Raw genomic sequence first — 15,198 nt, forward strand, 5'->3', positions numbered from 1 at the left:
ACTCCCCTCCTTGCAGGATGGACACAACCGATTGGATTGACTTCATGCGAAAGGATCGGATGTTTAAGTGTTGATTCAGATCTAGAATGGGTCTTATTTTCATTTGGTTCTGGAACCGTAAAAGGTTTGAATCAAAACCTGTGCTCTGTTCCACTAAGGCAGTGTTTCTCAAATCCAGTACTCAGGCCCCCCCAACAGGTCATGTTTTCAGGTTTTCCATTTTTCACAGGTGATTTGATCAGTTTCACTGCCTTAGCAATTACCACAGCCGTTTTATCTGAGGGAAATCCTGAAAACATGACCTGTTGGGGGGGCCTGAGGACTGGATTTGAGAAACACTGCGCTAAGGGAACCTCGGATATCACCGACTGGGATAATAGATGATCCAAAGCCAGAAAGACGCTCTGGATCCTTGGGAACATTTTCCCTTAGAAAAAAAAAAATGAGGAGACGGAAACTCTCAGAACTCTAGCCATAACCTAGAGAAAAAAAACAAACCAAAAAAAAAAAACACTGCAGAAGCCACCCATCTGTCCTGCAAGATCAAGAATTGCACCCCGTCATGAGGAGGTTTTAGCCCACAAAGCAGTATGCTTTTTGCCCAAAGCTCCCTTCTGACTCTGGTGGTGTCCTTGGGGACTTGCCCTTGAACCTGGCGGTGAGGCAGTCGAGACTGCCTAGAGGCTAATGCCCCTGTCGCAGGAGAGGCAGCACAATTAAAAGGCGATATTTGAACAACTTCTTTACTGGTAAAATAGCTTTTCTCATTAGAGATCCTTTGGACGTACTTAGCCATTCACTGTGAAAGGGAAAATTGGCTATTTAGAGATGATCTGGATAAAAGCTTTTTACACAGTGCTTCAGCTGACCAATTTTTCAGCCACAGAACTCTGCGAGAATGCACTAGTCCAAGCATAAGCCATGAGGCTTAAATGACAGTCTTTCATAGCATCTACTGTGAAAAACAGTGCGTCTTTATATAACAGCCCATTGCTGGGCCTGTTGATCAGGCAGAATTTTAAGAATCTCCACAAACTGTTCATTAATGGACTGAGATGCACCAATTGCAGCATGAACTGGCTGCACTACTGAAATTGCTAAAGACATTATTTTTTAGACAGGAGTTCCAACTTATCTGTTGGATCCTTTAACATTCTTGCTCACTGAGGTGATTGCAGCATCAATTGATGGAACCCTTAGGCCGCGTACACACGGGCGGATTGTCTGTCCAACTTAGTCCGCTGAACCGTGTTTCAGCGGACAATACGCTCGTGTGTGGGCTTCAGTGGACTTTTTCAGCGGACAATCTGACGAACAAAGTCTTACGGAATTTCCGTAAGACAGTCCGTTCAAACTTGGTTTCAGCGGACAGTCCGCTCGTGTGTAGGCAAGTTGGACGGACTAAGTATGGCGCATGATCAGAAAGGATTTACACGGCCGAAGGTTGCATTGCAGTGTATAGGACGTAGTTTTTCTAGTCCCGTCGTACGTGCTATTGACGTCATTGCGCACGCTTTCAGCGGACTGTCTGCTCATCGTGTGTGGTCAAGTCCTTTCATGCAAATTTTGAACGGAGTGTCTGTCGGATTGTCTGACGAACTTAGTTGGCCAGACAATCCGCCCGTGTGTTTACGCAGCCTCAGGAGTTCCTGGTCCTATTACCACTCATAGCCTAAATCATAAAGCAGAGGCACTCAAAAGAATGTACATTGCTAGGCTATAGTCCAGCGCCATTAATCCTAGCCTGGTAAAGTATAATGTCTCAAAAGGGAAATGCCTGTGTCATTAACCTGAATAAGCCATCCTCCTGCTCGGTCTCTCCACAGCCAGGTACACATACACAGCGCTTTACACTTCCTCCATTTCTGGACCTGCAACAGCACCCTGCCAGCAAAAACTTTATGGCCTTACTACCAAAAAGTACTGGATCCCAGGGTCCAGCTCTCTAAAAGAATTATTCTCAAGCAAAAACGTGTTTCTTCAGACATGAGGCCCGGGTACCATCCATTCAGCCCATGAAAAGGACATCAGAACAGATCTGGTCAGCATGGCTAGCCCTAGCAAGGAAGCTTCAGTGGAACTCACCACAGCACATCTTTACCAGTTGTGAGGTTCTATAGTGAGTACACTTCTTGCCTTAGGGTGTGACAGTGTTCATCACCCATCAGTGGCCCTATAACCCACATAGTAATTACTATTGCTGTGTCTCCCCTGATGTAGGAAAAGAAAAAAAAAAAAATATTTTGCATTGATACATGTTCCCTGGGACAGGACCCAGGTCCCCACTTTATGACAATAATTTGCATAAGTCTTTAACCGCTTGGCGACCGCCTCACGCAGATACTACAGCAGAAGGGAATGTACAGGCACCTGTATGCTGCCCTTTAAGAACTGGTTTGCAGGGTGTGATCGTGGGTCCCGCAGACTATATCCACGGGGATACCCGCGATCATCTCACGGAGGGGAAGAATGGGGAAATGCTGACAAAACAAGCTTTTCCCTGTTTTTTCTAGTGGCAGGACACTGATCACCGCTCCCTGTAATCAGGAGCAGTGATCAGTGCTGTGTCGCACACAACCCCCCAGTTAGAATCACTCCCTAGGACAACCCCTACAGCACCACCTAGTGGTTAATCCCTTCACTACCAGTCACATTTACACAGTAATCAATGCATTTTCAACCACTTAAGGACTGCCTCACGCCGATTCAAGTCGGCAGAATGGCACGGCTGGGCACAGGCACGTTGCCCTTTAAGAGCCTAGCCGACAGCGGCACACTCGCGACCCGGTCCTGAGCTCCATGGCCGTGGGACCCGCGGACCCAATTGCTCAAACTGAAGCATAGTAAACACTAATTATAAACAGTGAGTGATCATTCACCACTCCCTATACCCCTTCCTGAAACAATCCGCCTGCATCTGGCTAGGGAGGAGAGGGGAAGCGTGTACACCCCCCCCCCCCCCATCCACATGTCTGCCAAAGAGGGCCTAGGGAGCTGAGGGAAGGGAATCCTGTACAGCAGGGATATGCAATTAGTGGACCTCCAGCTGTTGCAAAACTACAAGTCCCATCATGCTCTGCCTCTGGGTGTCATACTTGTGGCTATCAGAATCTTGCTATGCCTCATGGGATTTGTAGTTTTGCAACAGCTGGAGGTCCACTAATTGCATATCCCTGCTGTACAGGATGGGGCAGTTCCGCTTGCATACATTTAGCCTTTTAGTGCACCACACTGCACATGACACCAGAGTTGGTGTGAACAAGACAGAAAAACAAAAAAAAAAAAAACACTAAAATTTCTATATGTCCCTGCAGTGACCTGCTGTAAAATACAGGTCATTTCAGTATGTTTTAGGCAGATTGTAAAGCACTGCTAAAAACAGTGGCGCTTTACCGCCAATGCCCCAGTGTGAAGTTTTTAACCCCTGCTAATGGCCGAAAAAAGGGTTAAAACAACCTGCAAAGCACCGGTTTGCCGATGCTACCCCTTCATTTCGCTCCAAAGATGCGGCTTGCTGGAGGTGCCGTTTTTTCAGGTGCCATTTTTAGCCCAAAAGCACCCGAAAAAAACCTCAGTGTGAAAGGAGTCTAAAAGCTGTGTAAAAGATCAGCACCACTTTTTTTCATTCAGGAAATCTGGAAAATAGTGCTTTTTATTTTTCAAAATGGGCCCGAGAATCTCATGTTGTGCATTTTATGCAAAACACAAAAAGTATCTGCCAGTTTTCAAACATCTTTTGTACTGTGCTTTGTGTCCCTAGTTCTTATACGTATATACTCCATGTTCAGTGCTTAGATTGGAAAAGCAGAACTGTGATCTCTATAAAATGAACCAGTTGTGGCAAGATAGTTGCAACTTACTGTCTTATTTTACTGAGACTATGACTTGATTCAAATGACATCTTGCAGATAGCGTTAAATTTCAAAACTTGTGCAGATCTTAACAGATGAACATCAGATAGACTTACTATGTTTTTTTTTACCTTTCTCCAGCAATTACATGTGCTCAGAACAAACTAAAAAGACACAGAAAAGAGGATGGGACTAGCTATACAGAGCATCTCCTAGCCGTGGAATGAAGGAACAAAATGTAAAAGGCAAACCATGCATGTGGACCTGCCATATATGTTTTCCTAACCATTATGTTCAGTGGCGACAAATGCTGGTCTACTGCTGAGCGGAACACAGCAGCGAAGAGATGGTAAATATTTTTTTACATAAAAGGATATTCACTGAAAAAAAAATCTATATATCACTGATAGAAAAGATTTTATTCACATTTATCCTTAATTATAGTCTGCAATGATACCATCACACATAGAAAGAAGGGATGCAAAGCACTGAAAAAAGGACAGAAAGCAGATCCATCACCATTAAATGGAGACACTGTTTTCTATCTGACTTGGGTCCAAGTAGGGATAGGGCAGACGTATGGTCTTGTTCCTCTCCTGGATGCATTTGGAGATCTCAGACAGTTGCTGTTGGAACTTCTTAATGAACTGTTGTGGGGTCTTTTCTGTAAAACGTTCATCGGGATATTCTCCTAGATGCCTCTGCAAAGGGAGGAGACCTTGCATTATTAAATAATCACTGTATGCCATAGCAGACCCTGAAAATGCATTAGATTGTTAGGTTCTATTTGACATACAGTTTTTAGGCCCAAGGCATGTGTGTATTCTCACTACTTCCAGGCACTCACCCTATCCATGGGCTCATTGCTGAGAATCCACACAGCACTTATACCAGCAGCTGTACTGTTTACATCCGGCAATGCTTTCAAAATAGTCTCCATTGTAGTGACACCTTTGGTGCTGGGTGGGGGGCTTCTCATAGTCATGGGGCCATTAGGCATCCAAGAATAGAAGTCAAACTGCAGAGGAGACAAACACAGAACCTAAATTCATTCATTCATTTTTAGAGGACCTAAAAAATAAATAAAAAAAATATAAAATAAAAAAACAGAACAAAGCACAGTTCTCATGGTTTGTAGAAGGTAGAGTATACTTGGTAGTATGTTCATTTTGATAATGGCCGTTTTCCCAAACGATGAAGATTAAACTCCCTATGCAATTCCTAAAAAACATTACCAGAAACAAAAACTATATGAAACCCCCCCAAAAAAAAACAAAAAAAAAAAACAGAATTAGCCACAACCAGATAATCAAACCTAAAGCCAAAGGGGAATAGGTCTACCCAACATACAGCAATATTACTGGGCGTGTCATCTTCAATGAATTGTAGACTGGCACACGCATCAACAGACTAAAGATTGGGCGATTCTTGAAAACTCCTCCCCAATCCCCATCACAGGGACCCTGTGGACCAAACTCAACCCCCTTCCAGATATTACGAGCCCCCCAATGATAATCTCCACAATGGAATGTTTTGGTCGGGCCAATCGAAAATTTGGCCTATCCAAGACAACCGGACCCCTATCGCCTATCTTGTCCAACCCACAATTCCCACCAGGTCTGGAACACTACCCACTCTCCGATAAGCAACCAGAAACAGGCCTACGCATACACCACATAACCCAAAGGAAACTTACTAAAGAGCAGATAGAAGCAATATGGACTAAGCATACATTAAACGCACTAAACTACTGGCAACTGTTGCACTACATAAACAGCATAAAAAGCAAAACAGACTTGAATGAATGAACCAACTGATTTTGAAAACGTATGCTTAAGCGGCACACCACAGTGCCACACTATCTCTAAAATACAAAAACTGTTCTGGAATACACAGACGGATGAGGGAATAGCCTGCAAGGCTTGGAACAAAGACCTAAACATAGGATTGACAAGGGACTCTTGGGATACAATATATCGAAACGCACACAAAGGATCCATGAACGTATCCATCCAAGAGAAACTACGAAATAATCTCTAGGTGGTACCACACCGATTTGATGCATCCCGTTCTGACAAATTCTGGAGATGCCAATAGGAACAGGGCGACCTACACATTTGGTGGACCTGTCCCAACATACAGATCTTTTGGAAAATGGTCAATAGTCTAGAAAAAAAAATAAAAAATCACCACCTACAAGCTAGATTACGCACCTGCCCAGTTCCTAATACACTTCCAAAAACCAGACGACGAACCCTACTTCAGGACACTAGGAATGATGCTAATCAACGCAGCCACAATGAGCATACCCCTGTTGTGGGTGCCCCAGAGCACCCTCCATTTCAGACTGGTACAAACGAATAAAAAAAATTGCAGAAATGGAGGAGCTGATCAAAATATCACAAAACAATCCAACACAAATTTACTACGCTCTGGGCCTGCTGGTTTCACTTTAAATCAACAAAAGAGTACCTAGAAAAAAAGACTAAAAATATGATATTCCTACAAGCTAGAAAAACTGAGTCGCCGATTCACACCCATAACATCTGGTCGTGCTCAAAATGAAATAATCAATCGCTTCGTCAACAAACTCACCCTCCAGGTGGAGAAACTACACCCCCAACTTGGCAGCCTAAATCAAACATAACACACCCCAATCAACCTATGACAAAACCCACACTTCATACCTTTTTATCCCCAGATACCGTACCCCACCCCCCTCTCTCTCCCAACCATCCTCTTGACTAGGCCATATTTAGATGGTGCGCTGCCGCATGCTTGAAAACGCAGTCATGCAACTGCAGCTGAAGCCATAAGCTAAAAAACACTATTCATCCAACACAACCGACAGGAAAACCAACATAAAGGGGACAACATAGGGGGCTGAGGCTGTAACATTAGTACCTTCCCCATCCCATCTCCTTGAGTTGCAACAAAGCCTCACCAACCCGCCATATGTACCTGAGCACTCCGACACCATGAATAAATTATATAATCCTTAGCACTGGATTGATATCGGACTGAAATACTACTATATGCATGTAGTTGCTTTATTAAGAATGGCCTGGTTCTATACATGTACAAATGTATCTCTCTGTACTGTATTTGTATTCCTTTTCCATTTTCCAATAAAAAGATTTCTTGAAAAAAAAATTTTTAATCACAAAATAATTTTATACATATTTTTAAAAAACACATTAACAGTACTATACAAAGTGACACCATATCACTATTGCATGAAATACATTGTCTACTAGAGCACAAAAAGGATGAAAAAAATCATTCCATATAATGTAGATTCCCATAAATTATAGTTCAGATGGCAGATGAGCAGTGTGATGATATAGATAAGTAGATAGCGTAGTAGAGTACCAGGTTAATCCAAGGATGACAAACGTGGAGATTCAAAGTGTCCAACTTGAGTGAGGGGAATTTCTAATAGTGGCAAAGCTTCACTAAGAGTGCCAAATCTAGTAATAAAATAGGGCGTATAAAATGTAGCCCCCCCAGGTTAGTAAATAGCCACAGAATGTTGTCCAGCAGAGATTTCTCAGTGATCAATTTTGAAATGTAATCAAAAAAGGTACAACACCATCACAACAAAGATCCGCTGTGGGGCTAGTGATCAAGAGAAGCTCACCACTTATGTTGGACACCTTGAATCTCCACATTTGCCATCCTTGGATTAACCTGGTACTTATATTTAGTACGCCATCTACATACGGTATCCATTCAGCTATGCCATTTCTTTCCATCTATTGGCTTGGCTTATTTCCGTGGTTGCCACCGTTTTATTGATGGCTATATGTACCCATTTATCCCATATTTTCAACCAAAGATATATGCTCCTGAAGAAGCGCAATACAGCGTATAACCGGTAGAGCACAGCATACTACTCTATACCATCACACCGCATATCTGACATCTGAACTATACTTTATGGGCATCTACATTATATGGAACAATTTTGTCTTTCATCCTCTAGTAGACAAAATGTGTTTCATGCAGTAGCGGTATTGTATGTCACTTTGTATGGTACCATTAATGTGTTTTTTTTTTAATATGTATACTTTGTGATTAAAACATTTTTGTATTAACTGTCGACTGTGCCTATAAAGTCCAAGACCCAATTCTTCTATCAAATGGAATAAGGTTTGGCTGCCCCAAATTCTTGGAGTATGACACCCTTCACCCTGAAGTTATGGCCATTAGGAAAGCTGTTTTTAAAAAGGTAATATCCCATAATGAACAGGCAGAGCACAAGGAGGGTTTGCTAGAATATTGAGAACTACTTCCAGGTCTCATTGAGGGAACCCATTTCTCTTGGGAGGGCGTAGTCCAAGCACCGCTCTCATGAAGTGCTCCACCAGCAGGATTTCTGACCATTTCTTTTGGGTAAAAGCAAAGATGGCTGAAATTTGCACCTTAGGCCAAACTTAGGCCAAGCCCCAAATCCAATCTGGATTGCAGGAAAGACAGGATTTGAGATACATTTGGGTCACTAGGGTCAAACTGACATCCAGCTGCAAAGCTTGTAAACCTATTCCATATTCTAGAGTAGATTGCATTGGCTGACCCCTTTCTGGGACTCGGGATGTTCTTTAGAGGCCATTAGAACTTTACAAACTCTTGTAACAGAGTTCGTAAAGTTTCAATCTCCAGGCCACTGAGGCCAGTCATGATGGTTGCGGATCATTGTAGGATCTGTCCTTGCAACAGGAGAGGAGTCATGAGAAGAGTGAGGTGGGCACATGCCGAGATCCATTGCCAGAGAGAAAATAGTCTGAGGCCAGTAAGGCAATACTGCGATGACTGTCAAATTCTGGAATCTCAGGAATTTCAGGATTAAAGAAATTGGAGGGAAGGCATAGGCCAGTTGCACAACCCAGGGATGGGTCCAGGCATCCATCCCCTCTGCTAATGGATGAGTGTAGCATGAGGGGAACTGGCTCACCTTGCAGTTGTTTGAAGAGGCAAAAAAAAAAACACAGGATTTTTTAAAACCGCTTACCTGTAAAATCCTTTTTTGATGTACATCAGGGGGACACAGAGCCACTGTAATTACTATATGGGATATAGGGCCACTGGCACGCCCCAAGGCAAGTATACTCCCTATATAACCCCTCAGTTTTGTAGCCAAGCAATACAAGTGTATACCAAGAAGGGAGGGACCTGTGTATCCCCTGATGTACATCAAAGGATTTTACAGGTAAGCCCTTTTCAAAAATCCAGTTTTCTTGTCTTACATCAGAGGACAGAGCCATAGTACGTAATATGTGGGATGTCCCATAGCAATGGCAAGTGAAGGGAGGGAGAAGACAAACAGGAGGCCAGAGGACCCATACTGCAGCCTGCAGTATACTGCGCCCAAAAGAAATATCCTCATGACCTTTAAAATTGATTAAATCTGAAACGTATGAACCAAAGACCTAGTCGCAGCCTTACAGATCTGAGCCATAGAGGTATGATGCACCACCGAAAAGACACTAAATCGCCTTGGATGAGTGTGCTCCAACATAAGGATTTTGACGCTGCCTATACACATTTTGGACCCTCAGGTTTTCAAAAACATGTTTTGTTTGTACTGCCAGAGCGGTCGCCTTTAACCACCTCAATACAGTGCACTTACACCCACTTCCTGACCAGACCAATTTTCAGCTTTCAGCACTCAGTTTGAATGAATTACTCAGTCATGCCACACTGTACCCATATTAAACTTGTGTCTTTCCCACACAAATATAGCTTTCTTTTAGTGGTATTGAATCACTAGTGGGTTTATTTTTTGTGCAAAAAAAAAAAGACAGACACCACACACACGTGAAAAAAATGCCCGTTTTGCCAATTAGTAATTTTTCTTCATAAATTTTGTCCAAATTTTATACTGCTACATATCTTTAGTAAAGATAACACACATTAGTGTATATTTGGTCTTTGTGAAAGTTGTACAGTCTACAAACTATGGTGCCAATCAGGTTATTGCGCCGACAGCATATGCATACAAATTACACCCCAAAATACATTCCGCTACTCTTCCTGAATAAGGCAATACCACGTGTGAGACTTTCACAGCATGGCCACATACAGCGCACCAACATTGAAGTGGCACTTTGATGTTCTACGAGCAAAAATGACACCTCATTTCACAGCCACCTATTACACTTTTGAAGGCCCTGGAGTACCAGGACAATGGAATTGCCCATAAAATGACCCCATTTTGGAAAGCCAACACCCCAACGTATAATCTGAGGCATAATGAGTCTTTTGAACGGTTCGTTTTCCAGAAGTTTTTGGAAAAATGCCTTTTTTTTTTACACAAAGTTGACAATTTATAAGATATTTCTAACACATAGCATGTATATAGCAAAAATTACACCCCAAAACATTCTGCTACTCCTCCCGAGTATGGTGATACCACATGTGTAGGACTTTTACACAGCCTGGCCACATACAGAGGCCGAATATTGAAGTAGTACTTTCAGGCGTTCTAGGAGAACAAACGACATCTCATGTCATTCCTACCCATCACACTTTTGATGGTCCTGGAGCACCAGGACAATGGAATTACCCACAAAATGACCCCATTTTGGAAAGCAAACACCCCACCGTATATTCTTTGAGGCATGAGCTGGTGACAGATATCCAGGCACTCGGATAGACTGCGAGCGCCAGGCAGTATGATGGATGGCGATAGGTCCTCTTTATTGGGGGCAATCCGTGTGATGTGTGTACTGTAAGTGTTAACGAGATGTTACCACAATCTCCTGCTCACACACGATCAGTGTGCGAGGAGAACCCAGTAACATCTCATTACCGCCGTTTACCCACGTGATCGGCTGTGTAAAACAGCCAGCCAATGGCTGTTTACCAGCGTCGGTGACGAGCAGTGTTCCCAGGAACACCCCGCCACCGACATGCTCGCACCGTGCACAGTGGGAGTGCAACCATCTGATCAGCCGTGACTTCATCACGGCCGATCATGTGATAAACAGCCATACCCAACGGCTGTTCACCCCCCGTGGCAAATGGTGTCTCCGTGACACGCCACCACCGAAGGAACAGGGATGCACATTCCCTGTTTAAAATGGAAAGAAGTCATATGACTTCCTCCCGCTACAATAGGTGCGCCGCCTAGCCGTCATTTGACGGCCGGTGGTCAGCAACTAGTTAAATAGATTCTGCTCGCTCTTACTACATCAAGGGAACGTAGTGCCTTCTCTTCCTTAGATTGAGGCTCTGGGGAGAAAGGAGGAAGAATAGATTGGTTTAAATGAAAACCTGTTACAACTTTTGTTTGGAATTCAGGACGACGACATCAAACCACCTCTCCTGGGGAGAACAAAAAAGGAAAAAAAAAAAAAAAAAAAAAAAAAAAAAGAGAAAGAAACTGCTGCCTTTCTTACGACATCCGAACCTTCTTAGTTTGATCCCTGTGACATTTAATGGATATGTTAGACCAGCTGTTGAATAATTTTACTCCTGCGACCCGCAGAACTGTGGACCCATTATGTTTCTGGGACACAGTCACCCGGGTTCCGAGGACACAGGACATTTACTGGATGGATCCAGTCGGTACTGACTTCTGGGGATGGAGCCAATGTCAAACCAGGTTCCAGCACTGCACTCCATTCAATAGGCTATCCTTAACCCAGTGAGGATTCCTTTTGGCTGTGCCTCTCTGCCTTCAGTACTGCACAACCTGGCACCTCACACCAACTGCTGCGATGATCTCCTTTGCGGTCATTGGTTGGTGTCCTAGCAACCAATGACACCTTGGTTGCTGCACAGTGGGAGGTATATAGCCCTAGAGCAGCTCCAACTCCCAGCTCTGCGCCCTTAGCTCGGCTCTCACTTTCCTCTGTGCTTGCACTGGCTTCCAGGTCCCACTGGTAATGCAATCTGAATAGGTCTTAAAGAGGGCAGGAGGCGTTGATATAGGGGGTGGGGGTGTCTCTGCTCTCTGGAAGTCTCTAAAAGGGGTGGAGGGACACTGATACAATGGGGGTCTCCAAGGCCAAATGCTTGTAACTGGCTAAACTTATGCAATTCTGATTCTGGATTGTTAATTTATTTGCACAAGGACAGTACAATCATACTCACCTGACCACTATTGACAGCTGCATGCTGAGCAGAACATCTGAAGATCACCATTGTCAGGTATTTGATCAGAGAGTCTCTCGTTCCCAAGGAAGATGGGACTTCTGTCAAGAAAGAGAACCAAGTTTAAGTGATTTCCTCTGCTTATTCAGAATGGATACAAGACAATAGGCCATATACTTTGGAGAACAATTACATGTGAATGCATGATCTGACAAGCTTTCAAAAGTTTTCAGGCACAGATTTTCCTCTAAACATTAATGCTGTAGAGACATAAATGTTTACTTTACATTGTGCTACTGCCTAAATAGGAACAGTTTAAAGCATAACTACAGACCAAACGTTTTTGGTTTTGGATAGAGTGGAGAATGGATTGGAACGCTTGTCAGTTTGTATTGTTGTCTGTGCCCCAGTTAGGGAGATTCATCCTTTGTCCTGTTTACCAAACACATTAAAAATGAAAGTAAAATAAAAAGCTCAAATTCTGGGTTATCCCCAGAAAAGTAATTAAGGGAAAATCATCCAATTGGGGCACTAGTTCATGTGAACCGGGGGTCCCAAATAAATGCCCCTAATTTGCAGGGATAATCCCTTAATTTGCAAGGATTTTCCGTCACTTCCTGTGACTGGCAGAAGAGAAAAAAAAAAAAAAAAAAAAAGAAGAACAAAAAAGGTTAGAACCCTCCCTTACTCCATCCAAAATAAAAGTTTTGCCTATAGTTCTTTAACCACTTGCTTACTGGGCACTTAAACCCCCTTCCTGCTCAGGCCAATTTTCACTTTGAATGACAATTGCACAGTCATGCAACACTCTACCCAAATGAAATCTTTTTCACACAAATGGAGCTCTTTTGATGATCTTTTTAAGCAAAAAAAAACAAAAAAAAACAGTTATAAAATTTTGCAAACAGGTAATTTCACCTTCATTGCTGTGTGCTGATGAGGCGACACTGGTGAGCACTGCTTAGCGCAGGATCGATGTTCCTCTTTTTTCCTCTTCACGCTGTTAGCGTGAGGGGAAAAAAATATATAATAATCTGATTACGATCTTCTGTTTACATCATGTGGCTGACAGCTGATCACGTGAATAAGGGCTGGGATCAGCCCCTTACTCCGGTCAGCAGTCTCATTGACTCACTGATCACAGAGAGCGCCCTGCGAGCCTCACAGCGGGCACACAGTCAACTCATGCATGGGAGGACATGCATGGACCCCTTCCGGCAATTTAGGCCCGTGCTGTAGCAGTCTTTCAGCTATAGCAGGGGCAGGGAGAGGTTAACAAGGTTTTCTAACCCATTAAATTGCTAAAGCTGCCCATAGACTGGTTTTTAAATAAAGATTCTTTGTAAAATACATTTTTTAATCTTTAGTGGGTCAAATTAGAACACCTTGAGGAAACCCACAGGGACAGAGATACTTTTCACTCTGTTTATAAGTCTAGAAGCCCATTAATACACAGCTGGGAGGGAAAACATGAGTGCAAAGCTGGTAACGAGTCACACCATTAAAGGGTAAACTGAGCTGCAGAGAACCATTTGACCAGTTGCAGTACTTCCGCTTTCTGTTGTGAAATTTGAAGATGAATTGCTCCATAGTGCCTGCAGCTACACATGCCATTTTTAAAGTCCATTTGCTGCTTGTTAATCTATAAATATCTGGAGCAGGCTGGTCACAGGTTCAATTTAACATCAGTTAATATGTATTCACCACAAAACATGACTAAAAACTTTAAATATTTGCTTCCATGTACAACACAGGTAAAGATGTTGCGCTCAGAAATATGAAGTTGCTACCTAAATGTAATGCAAATTCAAAAACAGTGGTGGGATGTGAGTCAATGTTCCACCTGCTAATCTTTTCTTCACCAACAGATCTTGTCCAGTATTGAGGCAAAAGCAAGCAGCTGAATTTATAATACTTAAAATAATGCAAGTGAGGGGACATTTGATAGCTGAAATGACAGCATACTGGAGAATGTTTCATAAATTCATCGTAAAAGAGACCCAGTTTAAACTTAACCAGATTCAGAGGCACCTGAATGGTTGTTTGTACCACATCTTTACATGGACAATAGAACTCATGTTTAAGAAATTAGTCAGTGTTGACTAAAGGCACGTAAACACTGGAGTGAAAGTATACCTGAAGACTTATTTTGGAGGAATCCTTCCTTGAAAATCTCAGCTACCCAGGCCTGAAGTTCAGGGTCTTCCTTGACCATCGCATCACTTGTATAATAGTAATTAATTATGTTGGACACAAAACTGAAAAGAAAAACAATTACTTACTTTCAGGGAGATGCACATGAAAGCCAAGTCCAAACAGATAGAAAAACAGATGAATGCAGAATTGTATTCATCAAGACTTTTTTGATAAAAGCAGTGTAAGATTTTGAACTGGTATTGGCCACTTGTGTTTCATTGTACAGTAGAGTTTATGCTGGGGGAGGGAGAGGCAGTATAAGGAACCATTCATGCCACAGTGCCCATGTGCTAACAACCAACATTTTAATATTTAAGTGACAGAAAGGGGAGCACAGAAAAGCACACACAAAGACACGAAGGAGCTGCTGGTTTGTTTGGGCTTACCGTTACCTTCTCCTCGATTTGTGTCTAGGGGTTTCCCGTGGTATATGGCCCAGTAACTTGAGACTGACTACAGATCCGCATAAAGGAATTTTTATTTGCAAAAACATGAACAGTCCCTTAAAATAGGATCAGAGTATTAGGAAGGAAGTTCAGGTACTGAGTACACACGATCAGAATTACGGCCAGAAAAAGACTGATGAGAGCTTTTCATCGGAAAATACGACTGTGTGTATGCTCCCATCATAATTTAGCTGTCAAAATTCCTGCCAGCCAAAAATTGATAGCATGTTCTCAATTTTCCTGACGGAAAAACTTTCTATCGGTAATTCCGATCGTGTGTATGCAAGTCCGACACGGCAAAAATCACACATGCTCAGATTCAACCATGAGAAAGAAGCTATTGGCTATTGAACTTCTCTAGTCACGTCGTATGTCACCGCGTTATAAATGATCAGAATTTGGTATGACTATGTAGGCAAGACAGCTTGAGCCAAATTCAGTCAGGAAAACCACCAGAGCTTTTCCTGACAAGAATTCCGATCGTGTGTATGCGACATTAGTGTCAAAGTCAATGAGGAAGGACTTTCTTTGACTAAATCCAGAGAATAGCCATTCACAACTGTATGTTTACTCAAGTTGGATAGTCCTTCTCTCAAAAGGCCTAGCAG

General features: G+C 42.8%; 1 protein-coding gene across 1 annotated transcript in view; it reads right to left on the reverse strand.

Moving 5' to 3' along the window:
- Positions 1-4,249: 4,249 nt before the first annotated feature.
- LOC143983846 (polyunsaturated fatty acid lipoxygenase ALOX15B-like) overlaps positions 4,250-15,198 on the reverse strand; it is a 101,344-nt gene continuing 90,395 nt past the window's right edge. The window contains exons 11-14 of the mRNA XM_077483945.1: positions 14,085-14,206; positions 11,949-12,049; positions 4,699-4,869; positions 4,250-4,552 (exon numbers count right to left, since the gene is read on the reverse strand). Of these exons, the coding sequence (XP_077340071.1) occupies positions 4,373-4,552; positions 4,699-4,869; positions 11,949-12,049; positions 14,085-14,206 (574 nt within the window). The 3' untranslated portion in view covers positions 4,250-4,372. The remainder of the gene's footprint in view (positions 4,553-4,698; positions 4,870-11,948; positions 12,050-14,084; positions 14,207-15,198) is intronic.

The sequence above is a fragment of the Lithobates pipiens genome, unplaced genomic scaffold (assembly GCF_037356315.1).
Source record: "Lithobates pipiens isolate NorthernLeopardFrog02 unplaced genomic scaffold, aLitPip1_a1.2 Scaffold_16, whole genome shotgun sequence".
Lineage (NCBI taxonomy): Eukaryota > Metazoa > Chordata > Amphibia > Anura > Ranidae > Lithobates > Lithobates pipiens.